At 38.5% G+C, this 19,262-nt stretch overlaps 1 protein-coding gene across 3 annotated transcripts in view; it reads left to right on the top strand.

The window, feature by feature from the left end:
- TC2N (tandem C2 domains, nuclear) overlaps positions 1–9,854 on the top strand; it is a 32,879-nt gene extending 23,025 nt beyond the window's left edge. For all 3 annotated transcript variants that reach the window (XM_082284320.1, XM_082284318.1, XM_082284319.1), the window contains exons 9-12: positions 265–456; positions 2,329–2,443; positions 2,914–3,113; positions 5,429–9,854. In XM_082284320.1, coding sequence (XP_082140446.1) covers positions 265–456; positions 2,329–2,443; positions 2,914–3,113; positions 5,429–5,539 — 618 coding nt within the window. In that variant the 3' untranslated portion in view covers positions 5,540–9,854. The remainder of the gene's footprint in view (positions 1–264; positions 457–2,328; positions 2,444–2,913; positions 3,114–5,428) is intronic.
- Positions 9,855–19,262: the final 9,408 nt, after the last annotated feature.

Below are 19,262 nucleotides of genomic sequence, written 5' to 3'. Positions count from 1 at the left end.
TGTGTGCTGTTGTAAAGCTCCAGAAGAGATGGCCACAACTCATTATGGTAATGAAAAATAATCCAAAACTTTACCCCTGTCAGGGTGTGACAATGAGGGGGTGAATGTGTGTGGACTTTGCACTATAAAAGCACACTTTCCATGGTAACCTAAAATGGTAGTTGGGAGCAGTGGCTATAGAACCAGGATGCCTTGGTTTCTAGGTTTTGGGCTCGGTGGGATTCTCTTAAAATGATGATGTTACTCCTCTGTTTTTCTTTCTAGGACATTGAATTTATGGAAACTTTTGTTTTTGCTATTAAACTGCAAAGCCTGCAGGCTGTCAGATTGGTATTTAAAATCCAGACACAGACTCCCAGGAAAAAAACTATTGGAGAATGTTCCTTGGCACTGCGGGAGCTGAGCTCACAGGAGTCGAGTCATTGGCTGGATATATCTCCTCCTTCCAAAGCACCTGTAAGTGCCAATACTGTGGAAGTATGTTCTTATCTCACCTAGAAAGAGTTGCTGGAAATGAAAGTAAAATAATTCAGGAGTAAAAACTAGAGGGGTTCTTTTTTTTTATTTCCTTTACCCTACTTCCTTGGAGAAAGGCATTTTGATGGGGAAAAAATGCAGACTTTTGAACTCTGCACATAACTGTTCTGGTCATAAACTGCAGATGTTTCTAGGAAAAGAGCTGGAGCAAGCTCTTCCACACCATGGCTCACAGCTTGAGGGAGGGGCATTCTGGGGAAATGTTCAGCAAAGAACACCGGGTAATTGTCTTTTCTGACCAAAAAAGCATCAGAAGATCCTTAGGACTCACAGCAAGAGCTCAAAGCAAATGGAATCTGCTTTTTTTATGGAAGAAAAGTGCTAAGATCTCCAGTGGCCTGAAACTGCAAAGACAGCCATATATTTAATGTTCAGATTGCATGCTGTGAAGTAATAATTCAGACAGTTCATTTCCATTAATGTAATAAGAAGCAGGTGGTTCTCACAGTGGGATTTCCTTTCCCCCTACCCTCACTTTGTTTATTTCTTTTATAGATTGTGTCTAGACATTTGTATTTTCAACAAATTAAACTTGAATTAGCAATTCAAAAGCAAATTTTATTTAAGTGTGTCTGAGTAATATGAATGATACTCTTGATTTCTAACATAAGTTACACTTGACGTTTTTTAGTTCTAATGTGAAAAACCATATTGCTTCAAAAGCAGTAAGATAAAGTGACAGAGGAAGGTGGTTTATAAAGCATTTCATCTCAGTGTAAATTTCTGAATCATCTCATATTTTCTCAGTCTGTGTTGGCTTTCCTCACCATTATATCCAAGAGCCCTCCAGACACTCTGGGATTCATCTCCTACTACCCTGTGAGGCAGCAAACTACCCTCTCTGCCAATAGAAAGCCAAAGCTCAGAGTCGACACAGAAGTTTTGTGGCTGAGCTACAAAGAGAATTTGGGTCTCTTTGATGAACTGGAGCCTGACTTTTCTTTATCTGACCTGTTGCTCTCTTGCTTAGTGCATTTTGGTTCATCGAAGTGCATTAAAACTTGAAGGCAACAAAGACTAGCAGAGTCCATTTAAATGAAGGCTGTCAGGAAAGGTGGGTCTCCATTGGCTGTTTCCTGCTGCTCTTACAGTGTTCTGAGGACATTAGAGTCTGACAGGAGAGCAATGAGGATGACTCAGTGCAACTTTGCCCCTGGCAAAAATTCTAAAAACCCCCCCAAGAATCAGACTGGAGATCTCAATACATATACTATGTGTGTGTGCCTGTAAAACACGAGTACTTTCATAACACAGGAAACTACACAGTATGCAGTTGCCCTAAGCAATCATGACATTAAGTGACAGTATCTATGGAAAACATTGCTTATATATCTCCATATTGCAAAATTCAGAAGTGTGGGAGGGGGAACTCTGAAGGTTTTTGTGTGAGTGGAGCATTCACAGTCTCTCACTTCCACACCCAGATTTAGTAAAGTTGCAATGGCACGTCTGGTTTCCCCTGTGAGTATCTGCTCTTACCACTGCAGAATCTCTACCAGGTGAAAACCAAGGACTAGTTTCTTTGCCCAGTATCCCTGGCCGCAGTCCATGAGGGCCGTATGTGCACCACACACAAGCAGCTCATCAGTGGAGCACATGTACTGCATCTATGACAAGTGCAAGATGCACTTACTGTGCATCTGCAGGTTCTGTGTACAACACGTGCTTACATTTCTCTCCAGGAAATCCCAGACAGAAATGTGGGAGCCCAACATATGACAAAATTCCTGTGTTTCCTGAGTTTATAAGCAACTTAATCCAGATGCTATGGCAACATTCTTCTGCTTGTAGGTGTGCCGTCCAGAACTTCAAATAGGAACTTGTTTTCAAGCAATAAACAGGAGGATACAGTTACAGATTCTTGAAGCACAAAACCTTCCTGTTTCATCTACGCCACTGTCATCAAGTAAGTTACATCAGCTGTTTCATGCCTCCTGTCTAAAAGCATTTGTAACAGGTAAATTGCTGCGCAAATGGGTTGGCAATTCATAACATTCCTTACAAGCCTCAGACTAACATATTGTGTGGTAGATTTCCATTGCCAAGGCTTGTTTCCCCAGATGTCTTACTTGATTATATTTTGTTTGGTTTGAAGATATGTGTTTATGTATTTTGGAAGATTTTTATCCCAGTATTAATCCTGACATACAAGAGCATTAGCTTGCACTTGCTGTTTGGATACTGTGTTTATCAGTTCAACATTACCGAACATACTCTGTGTGCCTAGTCAGGAAAGCTATTGTACAGTTCTTTTGGCCAGACTTTTGAGAAATTGATGCAATTTGAACCATACATATGGATCTTGTTGGTTCCCTTTTGGGTGTGTTGTGAGTAATCCTTTGTGTGCTATGCCTTTTTCCTTCCCTGTTGTGCTAGATTTCTTTGTGAAAATCGGAATGTTCAGTACAGAGGGGATCATCTATAAGAAGAAGACTCGCCTTCTGAAGTCCACTAATGGCCAAGTGAAGTGGGGAGAAATGATGGTTTTTCCAGTTAGCCAAGCAGAACAAGGAATTAGCTTTCTCATCAAGCTCTACAGCAGAAGCTCGATGAGAAGAAAACACTTCTTAGGACAGGTTGGTTTCTGCTAAATAGCCTGATATTAAAAATCCAGTTCCATAGGTTTCTTGGTATGAATTTTAAAATACTTTAAATGAGACAACATATAACAAAATAGTAAATTCTACTAAACTCTTCTGGATGAAATCCAAGCAGGAATGGTACTGAGCTCTTAAACATGCACCAGCATCAGAATGGGAGTTGACATTTGATTTTTCTTTCAAAAAGAAATCCTAATGTCAGTTTTGTGTGGAGTATTACTATGTGACAGATTCCTTCCAAGAGAAATAGGATCTCCTCTTTGCCTTTAGCTTTCTAAAGCTAAAGAAAACAAACGTAGCACCCACAGGAGCTCCATAACCTACAGTGTCCTGTATAGCAAGGGGGTGTTGGCTCATCATAACAATACACTCACAACAGGGATGTGTACAATGGTACAGTGTGTACACAGCTACAATGAGACTGCTTTCCTGGGTAAAACAATGCTAAAGTCAGTACAACAGTCTAACTATATATGATCAAATAATAGTATAAGTGTCCAAACACAAAATATTTTTTGCTTTTTTTAAAGTTTTTTTTTAACAGACACAACTTCAGTAGTATCTCTTTGAAAGCATTTCTGTGATCATATTTATTTAACTACCATAAAACTTAGTAGTCTGGTCTCATTATTCTCTCCATCCTTTTCCCCTGCTTGTTCTAATTTACCATCATCCTGTCCTTTCTGTCTCTCCTCTTCTTCTTGGTATAGTGAGCCATTGCTGTTCTTAATGCTCTGTGCTTTTCCTGACCCAGTTAGATGTAGTAACAGAATTTTAATATATGCATAAATTAATAATGTAGACTTGATTTGGAGACCCCAACTGTAACGTCTCATGTCAAATGGAGGACTGTGCTGTCCTTAGGTACAAAAAATTATACTGTCTCATTCTGGTGATGGTTTTTTTGCCTGCTGAAGACATGCAGCTACAGAAGATGCCTTTGTGCTTTAAGCTATAGAAATGATGTGCCAGCAAGAGTTATGTGAAGTTCCTCCATTTTTTGTAGCCTCATGTTGCACCTGTCCCATCTTGCTGTTGGTAGAATTAGATTTGAAATCAGAAAAGAAAAAAAAATTGTTCTTTTTACTTGTAATACCTTGGGGGCAAAATAACTGGGTATGATTTTGCAGTCACTTAGCAATATGTGAGATAATCTGATGAGTTACATTTAATCGTGGATATTATTTTTCAGGGGAGGAAAACTTGTGCTACTCAGAGGTTATTTGGAAAAGGTTGTTTTAGCTCATGAAGGCAGACATTGCCACATAACACATGAAGACATAAAATATGGCTCAGGGAAAAATGTACTTTGAGCAATTGGCTGGGTAGCTGGAAAAAAAAAGGATATAGCTGGATCCATTAACTTTGTTCTTCAGAGAATGATGTTTAATTGGATGCTGTTCTAAGCAGACAATACTTAGATTAGGCTGCTTTTACAGGCATGTCTTTAATCATGAGCAAGATGTACATTGAATCTCTGTGGATGAAACATCAGCTGTCTGTGGTATTCTGGAAGACATTATTCTCACTTCTGGAGGACTCATGCCCCAGCAGTATAGGCTAAATGTACTTCATGGTCAAGGTTTCTGAGAAGTCTTAAAAGGACTCATTCTTGGAAGACTTGAGGAAAGAGAGTCCTGTAAATAATGCTACCTACTTACATAAGCAGAATTCTTTTGGCAATGGAGGCTGGTGATAATGTTAAGGGGGAAAATTTCCTAGTTGTACTTCATTTCCTCATTTAATGGCCACTATCCACTAACTGAATACTGAGAAGAAACGGACTCTTACTACGTGACTATGTGTGGTATGGGCATGTTAGTAACCTCTGTGGAATGCAGGTTTGGCCCTGGCTGTGGGAGTGTGCAATTTTAAATGCTCATGGAAAGGCTGGACAGCTCGTGCCGGATGCTGGATGGCTTGGAGCCAACTGTATCCAGACACACAGAGCCACCACTGGCCTGGTGAGCCCCTGACCCCAGCACGTGCATTTGAATACAGCAAGGAATGCTTTACTTAAAACATCTTATTAAGTACAGAAACATTATTATGTAGTGGGTTCTCTAAACTATTTGAGAGGCTAAATTTAAACACAGACTCCTTGTGTTTCCAGCTGAAAGCCAAGATGTGTTAGGACTAGCAGAACTGTATTTGTCGCTGTTATGCTTTGGTCACAATCTATACGTTGTATCTTGTTCTACACTTTATTTATTTGGAACTAGTAAAGTCTGGGCTTTTGTTATATCAGGTAAACTCTTTTTTTTTTTCTTTTTTTTTTTTTCTTAATGCAGATCTGGTTAAGTCCCAATAGCAGCAACAATGAAGCAGTAGAGCAGTGGAAAGATACCATTGCAAATCCTGAAAAAGTTGTTGTTAAATGGTACAGCATTGGTCCATCTTGAAGACTGGAGATAAAATTCAGAACTGATTTTTCTACGAAAATCCATATGCTGTCTAAAATAGTATAAATAAAAAGAAAGATATTGTCTATGCAAGTTCTTCAGAAGTCCTCCACTGCATTATGCCTCTGTGGAAACAGGGAAGATTCAGTTTCACCAAGAGAAATACCAGCTAAATATTATTACAAAGAAGACTTAGGAACCGGAGGAAGTGCTCATTTGATTTCACAAAATCCATCTTGAAAAAAAGATGTTTGCCCCGTTTGGGCTTCATAAAAGCACAGAAATTCAATTTTGGAGAGAAGCAGCTTGAATCAACTCTATTTCACACTAGTCACTGACATCATGCTCATCTGCAGTCTTGTCTTTGGCAGACTCCAAAGTCCAGGGTATGGGTCAGGTCAGTGGCTCGATTCTGGGTACCTGTGAGCCTCTGGGGTTGTTGACACCATTTGATCGCAGTAACACATGTCCAAGCAAGTGGGAAAGCTGCGGCAGTAGGAGAAGGCGTAAAAGGAAGTACACAGTAAGGCAGTACCCACAGGCTTTTCTGATCTCCATTTTGGATGAAGGGTTGTTCAGAAGCCTGTAGCTTGAGCTTGCCCCCGTCCTTTTCTCAAAACAGAGAGATGGAAAGATAAAAGTTTCTCTGACTTAGTGATCTTTAAAAGAGGGGCCCTCCAGACTTACTCTGTTTGGGTAAATTCTGGCTGGAATCAATGGAATAGTACAAAGAGGCAATGACCCTGCCTAGGATCAGAGCCAATATTTTTAGATTAGTTTCTTACATAGAAAACTTATATGTAAACCACTTCCTATCTAATCAACATGCTCTAGCATTTGCTTACATTGCCAAAATACAGGCTAATATGTACAAAGGAGTAAGCAAAGATTTACTCACGTAAGTGCTTTTTTATATTAATTAAAATGCAGCACTGTAAGGGATTCAGACTGTGGTTAAAGGATGGGCTGCTACTGCAGAAGTATTTGTTACATGTCTAGGATGCTAAAAAAATTATGTGTGGGAGTACATTTTCATTACTTGTTTCTACTAAGAAGAAATGACTGTATTTTTTATTGCAAATGGTATTTTTCCAACAAAATCCTAATACTATATTTTCTATTAGTTCCAATATTTTCAGGTGTTTATTCACAGTTATTTTTAAGGGGGGAAAAGACCAAGTATATAATTGATAATGTATAAATCTAAAAGCACAGACCTCTGCACTATTTCAACTACCTGATTAAAAAATTGAATAATTGATAATTGAAACTTTTTAAACTTCAACCATCCAGATTGTTGTTGTTGAAATTTGGTATTTTGAAAACAGAAGGATTTTTACAGACTCAGACATATTCTGCTTTTCGACCAGTCATTTTAAAAGAACTGAAAAAAGGTTTTGCATATCACTTGGAGAACAAACATCACTTCTAGCTCTTACTCTTTGCAAAGCTCCCAGTAGGCCCAGAAGATCTTGACTGACACTGATAATTTTCAGCCAGTTACAACAGTCAAGAGGAGCTTGGCCTGCTGGGTAAAATGAAAAAAGGAAGTGGGCTGACCTGATATTTTTGGAGTATCTTTATTTGAATACATGGATCTTTTTTTTTCATTGTGGCTGAACATTTTATTATTCATTGTGGCAGTAAAAAAGCTGTGCAAACTAACTCTTTCCTGATGCAGAATGCCATTCTGTTTAAAAGAGGACAGGGAATATCCCAGTGTTTTGCAGACTTTAATTACTACAGCAGTGGTTCTGCAGTTTCCAACTCAGTGGATACTGTGTAAAATGGATTTCTGGGGCTGTTTTAGGACACCTACCCTTCTAAAGGCCTAACTAGTCTCTTTTTTTTCTATGTTAATATTTAATCTGTTTATAATAAAAGCTATGAACAGAAAACATTCCTCTTTTTTTCCCAATTGTTTATACCAGTGTAAAGTAGGAATTGAACTTCACTTTGAGATGCTGCTAAACTCCAATCTTCTGCTAAAAATGTAAGAAGATTGTGACTTGCTATTCATCTCTTGGAAAGCTTCAGTAGGGTGCATCAAGGTCTCAGAAGCAAGTGTTCAAGGCTGGAAATTTTTCAGCATCTCACATGAAAATGGGAAAAAACAGCCTTCACCTATAGTCTGGACTGATGCAGAGTTATTCTAGAGATCCATGATTTATGTTCCCGGTTTTAGTGCTTCCTGATTGAAATACAGCTTCATGATCAACAAGCCTTGTCCATTTGTATCTGTCTTATTAAATAGGATTTCTTGATATGGCAGGGAAGAAGGAGGTGGAAGGGAAGAATATTTACTGTGATCCTTGTCAACACTCCTACAAGATGCTTGAGTATTTCTGTGGACTAGTTTTCTGAGCTGCAAGTGGGAAGCTACTTTTTTTCTGTGAGAAAATGCCAGCTAACAAACTCTGTTTCATGTAATGCTGCCTGTAGGGGAGTTAACTGCTGCCACAGGGAGGAGATACATAAGGCTTCTCCATGCGTGATGCACACAGGTACTGCAGCACTCTGAAGAACTGCTTTGAGGCGCTGCTTCATCCTGTGCTCATTCCCTGGCTTCAGTGTGTTCTGCATTTGTGTGCATTCATGTAAGAATTCAATGAGTTCTTAATAGTTGACTGTTGTCAACAGTTGTGCTTTTTGTCACATAAAGCATTTTTTGTTGGTGATTCATTGGGTCTAGAGCTTATTGGTATGGTTGGTCTGTTAGACAACAGTCCTGAAAAAACCATGAGACATGGGGAGACACGCATGTTCCTCGCACCAGTCCCAGGTAAAACTGCCTGTAAAATGGGCTGTTCAGCAGGTGTTATTTCCATTTTGACTGTCTTAAAATGCCAGCTAGAAATCACCTGGGACATCTTGCTTTTTAAATGCAGAATATTTTGCTTTACTTCTTAGTGACTGCCTCACTAAAATGCATGTGAGACTTTAGCTCCTTCAAATCCAGTTCCTGGCTTATTTGAGACTAAGGCAGTTTTCCAGGAAAGGAAAATGATGCATCATTTGAAGACCAATCCATGATACAAATTACCAAGGAACTTCATGTACTCCAGGATACATGCAAGAAAAAAGAAAGAGGTGTCCTGAGGCACTCTTCTAATGGTCACAGCTGTATATTGTCCCTCTAAAGCATCCTCAGTCACTATTTTGGTTGTTACATCCAAGTTTACTGTCATTTACATTACTGTTAAAGCTGTTTTGTCAGTTCACTTTATTTGTAGATAAAAGGTACACGTGGTTTATAGTTGGATTTGCTCTTGCGTCTACTTAGTGACTCACCCAGCTTCCTAACCAAAAACAATTCTGATGAAAGCAGCAGAGGTTCAGAGCTGCACCAGTTTTATTTTTGTCAGCTCCCAAATGGATGTGGATGAACTGGAGGAACAATTATGATCTTATATTAAATGTTATTCATACAGAGATCTGTGCCTGCATAGTTAGAAACCAGTCATAGACTAAACTTGATCAGATTTTCCAAAAAGTGTGTGTATAATTTCACTGGTTAATCAAACAATCCTGTTTTTTTTATTTATGGCTAATAGCATTCCATATGTAAACAAGGTCAACAAACTTCTTTTTCAAGTTTTTACGTCTCAGTGACATGCCATGGCATTTTTTTAAGGAAAAAAAAGTGATATTCTACTGCAGAAGATGTGTGGGCGTAACAGTTTGTAAACAGCATTATCATACAACATTACTTGGAAAATAATTGTATTTCAGCATCCGATCTTATGTGATCACAACATAAATAGAGCCATGTTGTTAAATCCATTAGGCATCTCTGGTTTTTCCTTTTGTTGGCAGAACATCTGTATAAAACAAAAGGTGATTTTGTAAGCATTCAATTAAGTACATATGCTGTTTGACTTGAAAACTGTTTGCCTGATGAAAGTTCCTTTTAGAGTTATGAGTCGATTTTGCAGCCAGAACATAAGCTTGTCTAGAAGTTTGGGGCAGGGTTGTCCCACGTCTTATTTTCATCCTGCCAACATATATATGACATGGCTGCATAGTTGTGGAAAGCTTGGCATATATCACCCTGGACATGATATGCCCTCCTTGTTTTTCCAGCTTCTGCTGCAAAAATTACATCACCATGTAAATACAGCCCTGTACATGATCTCATGCTTGCTGCATAGAAAAAGCCATCAGTAAAATCAGCACCATGTTCCACAAACACTGCTCCAGCACATGTACATTCTTTTCTCTAGCTTGCGGTCAGGAACAGGCCATTGTCTCTCAGTCCATGGCAGAACTCCCACTGTGTTCAGCAGAAGCAACCAGTCTTCAAAGCTGGTTTAGTGATGGTACGATTTATCTAACAAAAGGTTACACACAGCTCTTTTTTGTATCTATTTTTAAAATAGATTAAAATGTCTTCACAGTGATGTTTCTGTAGAAACTGAATAGCATGGAAGTGGATCTGCATATCTTAATGTAATGCAGTTCTTCCCATAGGTTTCAGAGTCTTTAAAATAAATCCTCTGTGCTTATTTTTCCCCCGTATTCAAGTGTGCAGTTTTTTCATTCCTTTGATTTGACTGTAGACTACTCTTGTCCCTCAGCATAAAGAAGTCTGTAAAGAGTGTCTGGTTTTTGCAGTTAGCTTTCTGCATTTCTAGTAATGTTTTCCCATTCTTTACCTAGTATTGGGATTAGCATTATACATGTGTAATTTGTTGTTTAAAGAACTAGCTACAGAAGAAGGCTTTCATTCCAGGCCTTGGCTTGTGTCTGATGCTCTACATTTCTGAGCTACTTTTATTCACAGCTTCAATGGTATGGTTCTTTTGATGCTCCCCAGATTTCTGTGTTATCTACCACCATTGAATACAACAATGGGACAAATTAGTTGGAATTTTTTATGTGTACCTGGGTATCTTTATTTGCCTTTCTCCTCCTCCAGAAATTACCTTAGGAAATCATTTTATGTGATGAGAAGGAGCAAACTGTTTTTGCTTCTGACCTTTGAGGACAGTACTGTTGTTTGACTGGCACCATAGTCCTTTGAGACAGAGGAAGGCTCAAGGAAGAGTCATAAAAAGGTGCACCTCCAGGTGGAGGGAGGCCTGTACCTCCTCCATGTATGATCTGGGAAACACTCGTTAGCCTGGGGACTGGGATCCCTTGTCAGATGCACATTGTGTTTTTATCCTTATCTTGCAAAACTTTCTGGAGCTATGGAGTGGCTCAGTAGAGAAATTTTCCATAGGAGGAATGGTATGGTTCACATATTTCTGTGAAGCAGAGAACTGACTAAAAGATCTTGAAGGTCTTTGAAAAAAACAGTCATAGGAATGTACTTTGTAGTTTTAAATATAGCCAAGCTTTGTCACTTGTCATGGGAGAGGAGTTGGTTCTTACTTTGTGATACACAGCAGAAGAAAAGGGCACGTACACCCCGAAAGAGGGCTGGCTTTCCTCTGCAGTGGAATCATTAGTCCTTTCAATACTGAGGTGGAACTATGCATGCTTAGCTTCCTCTTTTCCTGCAGTAAGGGCAAGTTGGGTGGTGAATTGTTAAAAGGGAGGTAGTGAAGGAGGTATAATAAAAGCAGTGCTTTTGTTTTGAAAAACATTGCTTTTCAAAGCAATGTAACATGCCCGTAACTATTGACAAAGCTTTTATTTGACATGACTAAGGATAGATGATTACGCATTTAAGTATTTGCTTAAGTTCTACCAATACTTCCTGGCATGAGACTGGATTCTCTCTATATTTATATGGTGCTTCATTCTGTTGTGTTCATTAACCTTTGAGCTCTAGACCTAATTATGCCTGATTTCCTATGGATTCATCACTTGTGGCTGATTGACTTTGGTGTGCAAATCAGGGTAGACTTCTGCCATCTTTTTGCTGCACATCACACAATTACAGAGTTTCTGTCTGTGATGGATTCTCTCATTTCTAGAACGAGATGAGCTTATGGCAGCTATTCTTTCACCTAGGAAACTGGGAACTGGCTTTCCCTTTCCTACCTGAATGTTCTTGGGTTTTCTTAGAACCTTTGGAGACAGAATTATCTGTGACATCTCTGCCATCAGTCAAATTTAGCTGTAATGACTAATGGGCTCAAAAATTATTGTGGACCTTGGAAGATAAATGAGTGAAAGCAAGCTCTGCTGCTTCTGGACCCTGGGGCTCAGCTGTTTTTTCCTCTGCTCTGCCACAGGCCAGAGAATCTTTTCAGATCAGTGCTGATCATGATTCCAGCAATACCAGTTCTCAAGACAGTCTCTCTAAAGACACATTTCTCAAAGCATGGACATTTTCTTTAAGCATGTCCCTCTGTATGAAAAGATCAAAGCACTAGTAAAGGCATATGAGCCATGCCAACTGCATCAACACTTCAGAATTTTGGCAGTACAAGCCATGAATCCAGTATTCAGGTGTAGATCCTCAGCTGGTGCAATGGAAACTGGACTATCCCAGGTAAAACTGCCTGTAAAATGGGCTGTTCAGCAGGTGTTATTTCCATTTTGACTGTCTTAAAATGCCAGCTAGAAATCACCCGGGACATCTTGCTTTTTAAATGCAGAATATTTTGCTTTACTTCTTAGTGACTGCCTCACTAAAATGCATGTGAGACTTTAGCTCCTTCAAATCCAGTTCCTGGCTTATTTGAGACTAAGGCAGTTTTCCAGGAAAGGAAAATGATGCATCATTTGAAGACCAATCCATGATACAAATTACCAAGGAACTTCATGTACTCCAGGATGCATTTTCAGAGGGTGAAACCGGTATTTTGTGCTTCGGAATAAAGATTCTTGAACTGGCAATATATTACTGTTGCCAAAAAAAAAAAAAAAAAAAAAAAAAAAAAGGAGGTACCATCCTGCGACCATAGTTAAGAGTTTTGCACAGATGACAGTTATGCATTGCTTCACTTTCTACTGGGAAAGCCCCACCTGCAGAATAGTGTTGAGCTGTAGTCATCACCTTTCAAGACAGATACAGAACAAAATGGAGAGAGTTTAAAGGAAATTATGATATCAAGAACAAGAAAATCTGACCTGTGAGTAAGGAGTAAGGTACTGGGTGATTGAAGATGGAAGAGTAAGTATTGAGATAAAATTCTAATATTCTAATATGCAAATGTTTTTGGAAAAGGAAGACAAGGATTGACTGTTCTCCATGTCACTAGGGATGAACGGAATACTCATGTCATCACAGATTACAAGGAAGTTTCAGCTAGAAAATAACCTGCTTTGATTTTTTTTAAATGGCTCAGCAATATTTTACCACCTCTATAAAACACTGAAGAAAAAGCATGTTCTCAGATACAACCTGAGTATCTTAAAAGTTTGACCATTACTGAAGATAAATGAGAAGGTGGTTTTCTTTACTTCTTTATTCTGCTGTCCTGCAGAAGAGTCTTTAAAAAACAGTTACCAGCAGTTCAAAAATTATATATGGGAAGTTTTTAGTGACATCAAAATTGTGTCTCTTTTTGACTGGCTTTTTAATCCTTTCATGAAAGTTTGGCAGTTCTCAGAAGTAAGACTGACCAAAAGTTAATTTTGCAAAGGGAATGTGATGCACTCACCTCACTGCTGATGAGGAAATAACCTTGAGCAATTCACCCATTGGGTAGATACTTATTTCTGATACAGTAATGGTCTACATGGTAAATATAATGTTGGTATGACCATAAAGCACAACTTTCAGCAAACACAGCATCTCCACCTTTTGTTTAATCCACTAATTCCTTACTGTCCGTTCTGTCCCACAAACTTTGCCCTGTAAAAGCTTTCCATTACATCAGGTATGAACAAAAAACTAAAACAAAGATTCATTGACTTCCTCAGTCAGGGGCCTCATCACGCCTTCCTTGGGCACCTTTCATTTCAAGGGGTGTGTCAGGTATGCACGGGGTTCCTTATCAGGCCACCAGCCAGAAATACGAGTTTATGAAGTACTATTGAAAAAGGTTAGCAAGTGTTGTTTTCTAATCTCATTTTGGAAGCTCTCTGAGTGATTTTCACTGCCCAAGCCCACTTTCATCAGTGTAGTTATTAACAGTGACTTTTAATGAAACAAGATGAAGATGCCTGCAATAAAACCATGATGGTATACAACCAGGGTTGAATTTGTTCCAGTTCCCTCTCCTGAAACAAACGGGACCATACTGAAATCAGTAAAAATGCTTTAAATTTGAGGGTTTTTTTCTTTTTAAGTCTCATCCCATGGTACCATTAGGGGTTTTTTTCACTCAGAAGCTGGAATCTGATATTTCTGTCTATGGGGATGGCAAGGACTTCGTCAGAGAGAACAGCTATGCTAATAATGTAGAACAGAACACTGGCAGCAAGAAAATATAGCCTGTTATTGGTTTTAAGCTGAATTTGCCTTAGCTTGGTGAACAGTTGGTTGCTTTGAACTTGAACATGTTTTGACTTGGTAACAAGTAAAAGGTAATTTAAAAACCCCCACATTCTATATTAATGGGACACATGGGGTAAAGTTTAAGAAGGTAGCTTTTGCTTATATATCTGTAATACATAGTTGGAAACTCAAGCAGCACCAGTGGAGACTTTTAAAATTAACTTGCTTGCATTTCAGTCCCAACCTATCCACATTTATAGTATAGTCTGTAGTATAGTCCAGATGAAATTGATTAAGCACATCCTGAATTTCAAAACTGTTCAGTCATATTTGTTAAGAGTCTGACGCGCAAGCAGCTTTGCTGGTTCCCAAACAAGTTCAGGTATAACAGGACTGGGCCTACCATGTCTAATGTTGATTTTCTGATTATGATATTTTATTACACTTCATTTATACATTGAAACCATTTCTTTTTTTCTACAGTGCTTCCTGTTGGCAACGTGCCACTGTGTGAATGGCATATAGTCTTGACTCCTTTTGCAGTAACGTGTGGTCTAATGCCAACTTTTTGTTTAAAAAGGGTGTGAAAGGATTTGGTCTATGAGAAAATGATGCTAAGCATTAGCTCTGACATCATTTGAGCACCTGCCTCACGAATAACCCCGGATACTCTCAGAGATACAGAGCAGAATAGAAATTTTTTGAATCAATTTCAGCAAGAATTCTGCTATAAAATCCCAAATGTCCTTTCTGTCTTTAGCTTAAATAAAAGTTTTGTTCTTGTTCATAAACAAATTTTATGGTTCATAAATGAAATACCTAACTACTATAAATATATGCTCTGGACAAAGGCCAATTATGATAGCCATACCTAGTACGCATCAAATTAATTTCCAAAGCTGTTTAATGTGGTCAGCAATTTCCCATCTCCATTTGTTGTGCAGTGTTGCTAGGTGCTCTTATACCACCTGTGATACAACCTCTGCTCAGCTGATTTTGTGAGTTTTCCTCTGGGCACAGAAAGCTTTTAAAATGCATAGGTTGTGTTACAGCAATAAAAACATCAAAACAGAAGTCATGAATAGATATTTTTATAGATGAAAATGAATATGCGGATGATCTAGTTTATTTTCTAATTACTTAGACCTTCTGCCTTGGTATGAGTATTAATTTAAATAAAAAGAACAATGGACATAAATGGTTCCAAGATTTGTATGTGAAGCTCTGCATGAAAAATGGAACAGAATTAAGTGACTTAACTGAGTACTTATTGTCATGTTCTCTTCATAAGATGTTATCTTGTGGAATAGACAAAACAAAATATTATTATTACTTAGTTCCAGTGCTAATTTTTTTTAAAACGTTTAGGTCTCAAGGTAAGGTCTTAGGCCCTTAGAAACCAATGGAGTTACTTCTGAAAGGTCATTTCCAATGCTGTTCTTTTCCTAAGGAGAATATGTCTGTTACGAAGAAATTACAGAATCATCATTGATTTTATTTATTTTCTTGATAACCTATTCATTTAGGTTATATTCCCAATATTCCTATACCTATATATTCCTATATAGATTATATTTAGGTATATTCCACAAAGACGGAATAAGAAAGAAGCAGAAGACGTAAGAATAAGCCATGCCCAAATGAGTATGGGGTAGTAGAAAGATGATGCGTGCTTCTCTGTGTGAGTTCGTGCATCTGGTTTGTGTGTATCTACAGAGGAATCTGCAGAAGGAAGTGTAGAAGAAACTGGCAGAAGGACCACAAGACAGTTGTGTGCAGAGTAAGGCCCCCAGAAGAAGAGAGAAGCCTGAAAGGTAGCAGGCAGCTGACACACGAGCAATAGAGCTGAGCTTGGCTCAACACTTGTGCTACTCTGGCAATACCAATGATTTCTGAAGACTATTTGATTATTCAGTGTGCTCTGGCTGCTTTAAGATGCTTTGGAGTAAATCAAACCAAATAAACCTTTTTTCATAACTATCAAGTTAAAGCATGAAAAAGCAGAGATCAAAGTAATTTTCATGCTCAAATGACGTCTTTTTCATATCTTTAATGTGCTACTTTTTCATTAATCTTAATTACAAGTTGCCTTGGTTTATCATTTTTAGTTTAGGAGTAATAACAACATCACTCTAAAGTCATCTGGAAAAAATTGTCTGGATTTTACTCTACATTATGAAATCCATTTTCTAGTAGTTTTGTCAGGAACTAATTCCCAGCATTGGTTGAAACAGCTTTTGCGGAAAATTAGATCTTTATTAAATGCACATTTTTAAACAAAAAAGACTGATTTCTGGGGAAAATCTTGTTTTCTTTTAAATTAACTAATTAAATACTCAGAAACAGTCTTTTAGCCAAAAACTGAAAAGCCTCACTTTGGAAATACTCTCATATCTTCCTATGGGAGCTGTAGCTCAAATGACTCATTGTCCTCTATTAGGAGTTGCTCCCTGCAAGGAGACTGCAACTCCAAGGAAGCACTGCAGGCAATCGACATGACAGAAGACTGACAGACATAGTCACAAGCCAAACCTGAAACCTCGGGTACGGCTCCAAGGAACCAGCAGGATGACATTTTCTAGACTCTAGCTTTTGGAACTCTTAAAGAATAGCTGGGAATGTGGCTTCCTCTTGTATTCCAAGATTCTATACCTTTTCCTGCAACGTAAAATTTCCAAGAGCAATTAAATAAAAATTACTACCAACTTGTCTTTCTCCTTGCTCCTTTGAAACTAGTATTATTCATACACCGGAACATGGGAACTATACAAGGTTTTGATATTGTGGGAGTTTGGCACTGGTAGTACTGGTCCCACCATCTTGCAGAACTGTCATCTGACAGCTAACTTAAATCATGTTATAGCCAGTGTCTGCACATTTGTTTGCATATACCAATTACAATTTATATAACCCTAAACTATATTGTAAAGAAAGTTCATCCACAAAATATCCATCAGCATAGCTTAATAAACAGTCTTATCTTACATTAGGCTTCCACTCTTTCCCATTCAACATATGGTTTCACTTTGAAAGAACAGACTTACAATAAACTGTATCATCAGTAGGCTGATAAATGCTGTAATTCATAACAGGACATCTGTTTGAGGGAGATTTCCCATGCCTACTCAATGCTTGATTGCTTTCTAAAATACTAACTTTTGCTATATATTTAGATACTGAGTACTGTATATAGGAAAAGATATTATGGTTCTTGCCCATCTCTCCAACAATTTCAGTTTTTCATTTATTTTACATGTACATGCTGGTGTTTGGATACTTAACAGAGATACTAACCTCAAGATCATTTGTACTTAAGAGACAAATGGGATCTTAACTCTACCTCAGTGGCCCTGGGTTTGCTGCTCTTGTAATCTGGCGTGTCAGAAGTTCTCAATAGTAATTTACATTTCACAGTGCAAATGTAGTGGAATCACCAGGTCCCACACTGGGTGCTGGAAGGTTCCTGAAAACCTTCTGACCCAATTGAAGACATGGGCCTGCCTGTATGAAACATTTTGCTTGGAGATCAGATGAGGTGCAGAGGTGACAAAGATCCTTGAGGTTTCTGAGGTTCCTTGTGACTTTTTTTTAGTCTTTCTTCTATTTGTGACATCACCGGAATATATACAGTTTCCACTTGAGCCATCAATCAGTGCCTTTTGCCTAGGCAGTGAAACAGGTCACTGCAGTGCAACTATTTCTCTGTATGTGGTAATTGTGGATGTATCTACACAGCTCCCGAAAAAGACAAACCACATGTATCTTCAAAATAACAAGGCTAGTGTGGGTCAATGCTCAGTGCTTTTTCTTATAAACATGAGTCTGCAAAGAAATGCTCCCAGGAGAGTACTCAGGTAAGACATATACAGAGTGGTATGAAGATTGAGCACTTTAGAGGGCTTGGAGCCTGCCTGGTGATGTACTGTCATGACCTGTAAACATGCGAAAGGATTAAGGTTCTATCAACATGCTGACGTGGGAGGTTTATGACTAAGTCAATCATCCTGTTTAAAATGCAAACTTAGGCTCATCAGAAAAACATACAAAGGGGCCACTAGTAGTGCCCGGAGCCAGAAATTTCCAGGTTCTGCTCTCACAGGGTAGCTAGCAAAGACAGATTCTGAAGATGAAACAGAGGCAAGGCAGGACATGATGGAACTAGAAAACCAGGCACCCCTTCCCCGAGTGGTACAGAATGCTAAGTCTAGCAGAAATCATTAGCCCACCCTTGGCACTGGATGCAAATCTATGCCTCAGATAGAAAGTCCTGGATCATTTGGCAGATGAAAGAGCCAAAGCCTAACCAAGCTTTTCATCAATCTTATCACTTTATTAAATATAATAACACAAAGATAATGCAGTAAAATAAATCTATAATTCATATCATATATAATCTCATATAATATCATATCCATATAATATATAATGAATATAATGAATATATAATAAATATAATAACACTAAAATACATTTTGTAACACCCTTAGGTGAATGAGGTCACATACCAAATGCTGATCCTGAAGGTATATGCCAAATAAATTACATTTGGGGTTGTTCCAGCCTCTTGGGAAAGAAATAATTCCCCACGTAATTGTCATTCTTGCGCATATTTTGGCACAGGAGCATAAGAGCACTGAAAGGTTTTTTCTTCTATGTCCCCAAATCAAAGCTTTACCAGCTAATAGTGGAGGCATTTGGATATCCAGATATGATGGAATGAACAGTTTCTCCTTCAAATTCTTGACATGTGAATAGTATACCAAGTTGGTATCATGCTTTAGGCTGATGAACTGCTCCATAGGCTAGGGAAGGCAGGGTAGCTGGAAAAAACTAGATTCACTGTCAAATTCTACAGCTTCAAAATTGGGCTGTAACTGAACAGATGAGCAGAAATTAGGTACAGGCCGATGCCTGTTTATTAAGTGCTTCTCTGTTTTTCACTTTGCAGTGCACAATGAAAACCAGTCTTGAAAGACTACCAGTTTAAGAGGCCTATGCACAAAGATCACATGAATGAATAGCTCATTGTGAATTCAGTAAATTTGCATCACTTTTAGGGTTTTGTCCTTATTCTAGGATCTTCTGTTTGTTCCATTTGGCCATTTCTGACACGGATTTTGCTTCCTCATTCCATGTACACCCAAAGCTCTCTCTTCAAGTTTAGCCAGAGAATCAGGTGTCCAAGAAGTATGATCAGTCTCATCATAACAATCTCTTGCAGCAACAATGTGTTCAGTTGATCAACATTAAACTTTATTACAGTTCTTTCCTGTTTAGTTGCAAACCTGTTTAACCTGTAACAAGTGTAAAGGTGTTGCTTGTGGAAGTGAGGGACTTAAGAGTCTTATGCAGGCCAGCTCAAAGTTTTCAGCAAATAGCCCCACC

Source organism: Coloeus monedula (genome assembly GCF_965178545.1).
Source record: "Coloeus monedula genome assembly, chromosome: 6".
NCBI classification, from domain to species: Eukaryota; Metazoa; Chordata; class Aves; order Passeriformes; family Corvidae; genus Coloeus; species Coloeus monedula.
This window is presented reverse-complemented; position numbering and strand designations above follow the sequence as displayed.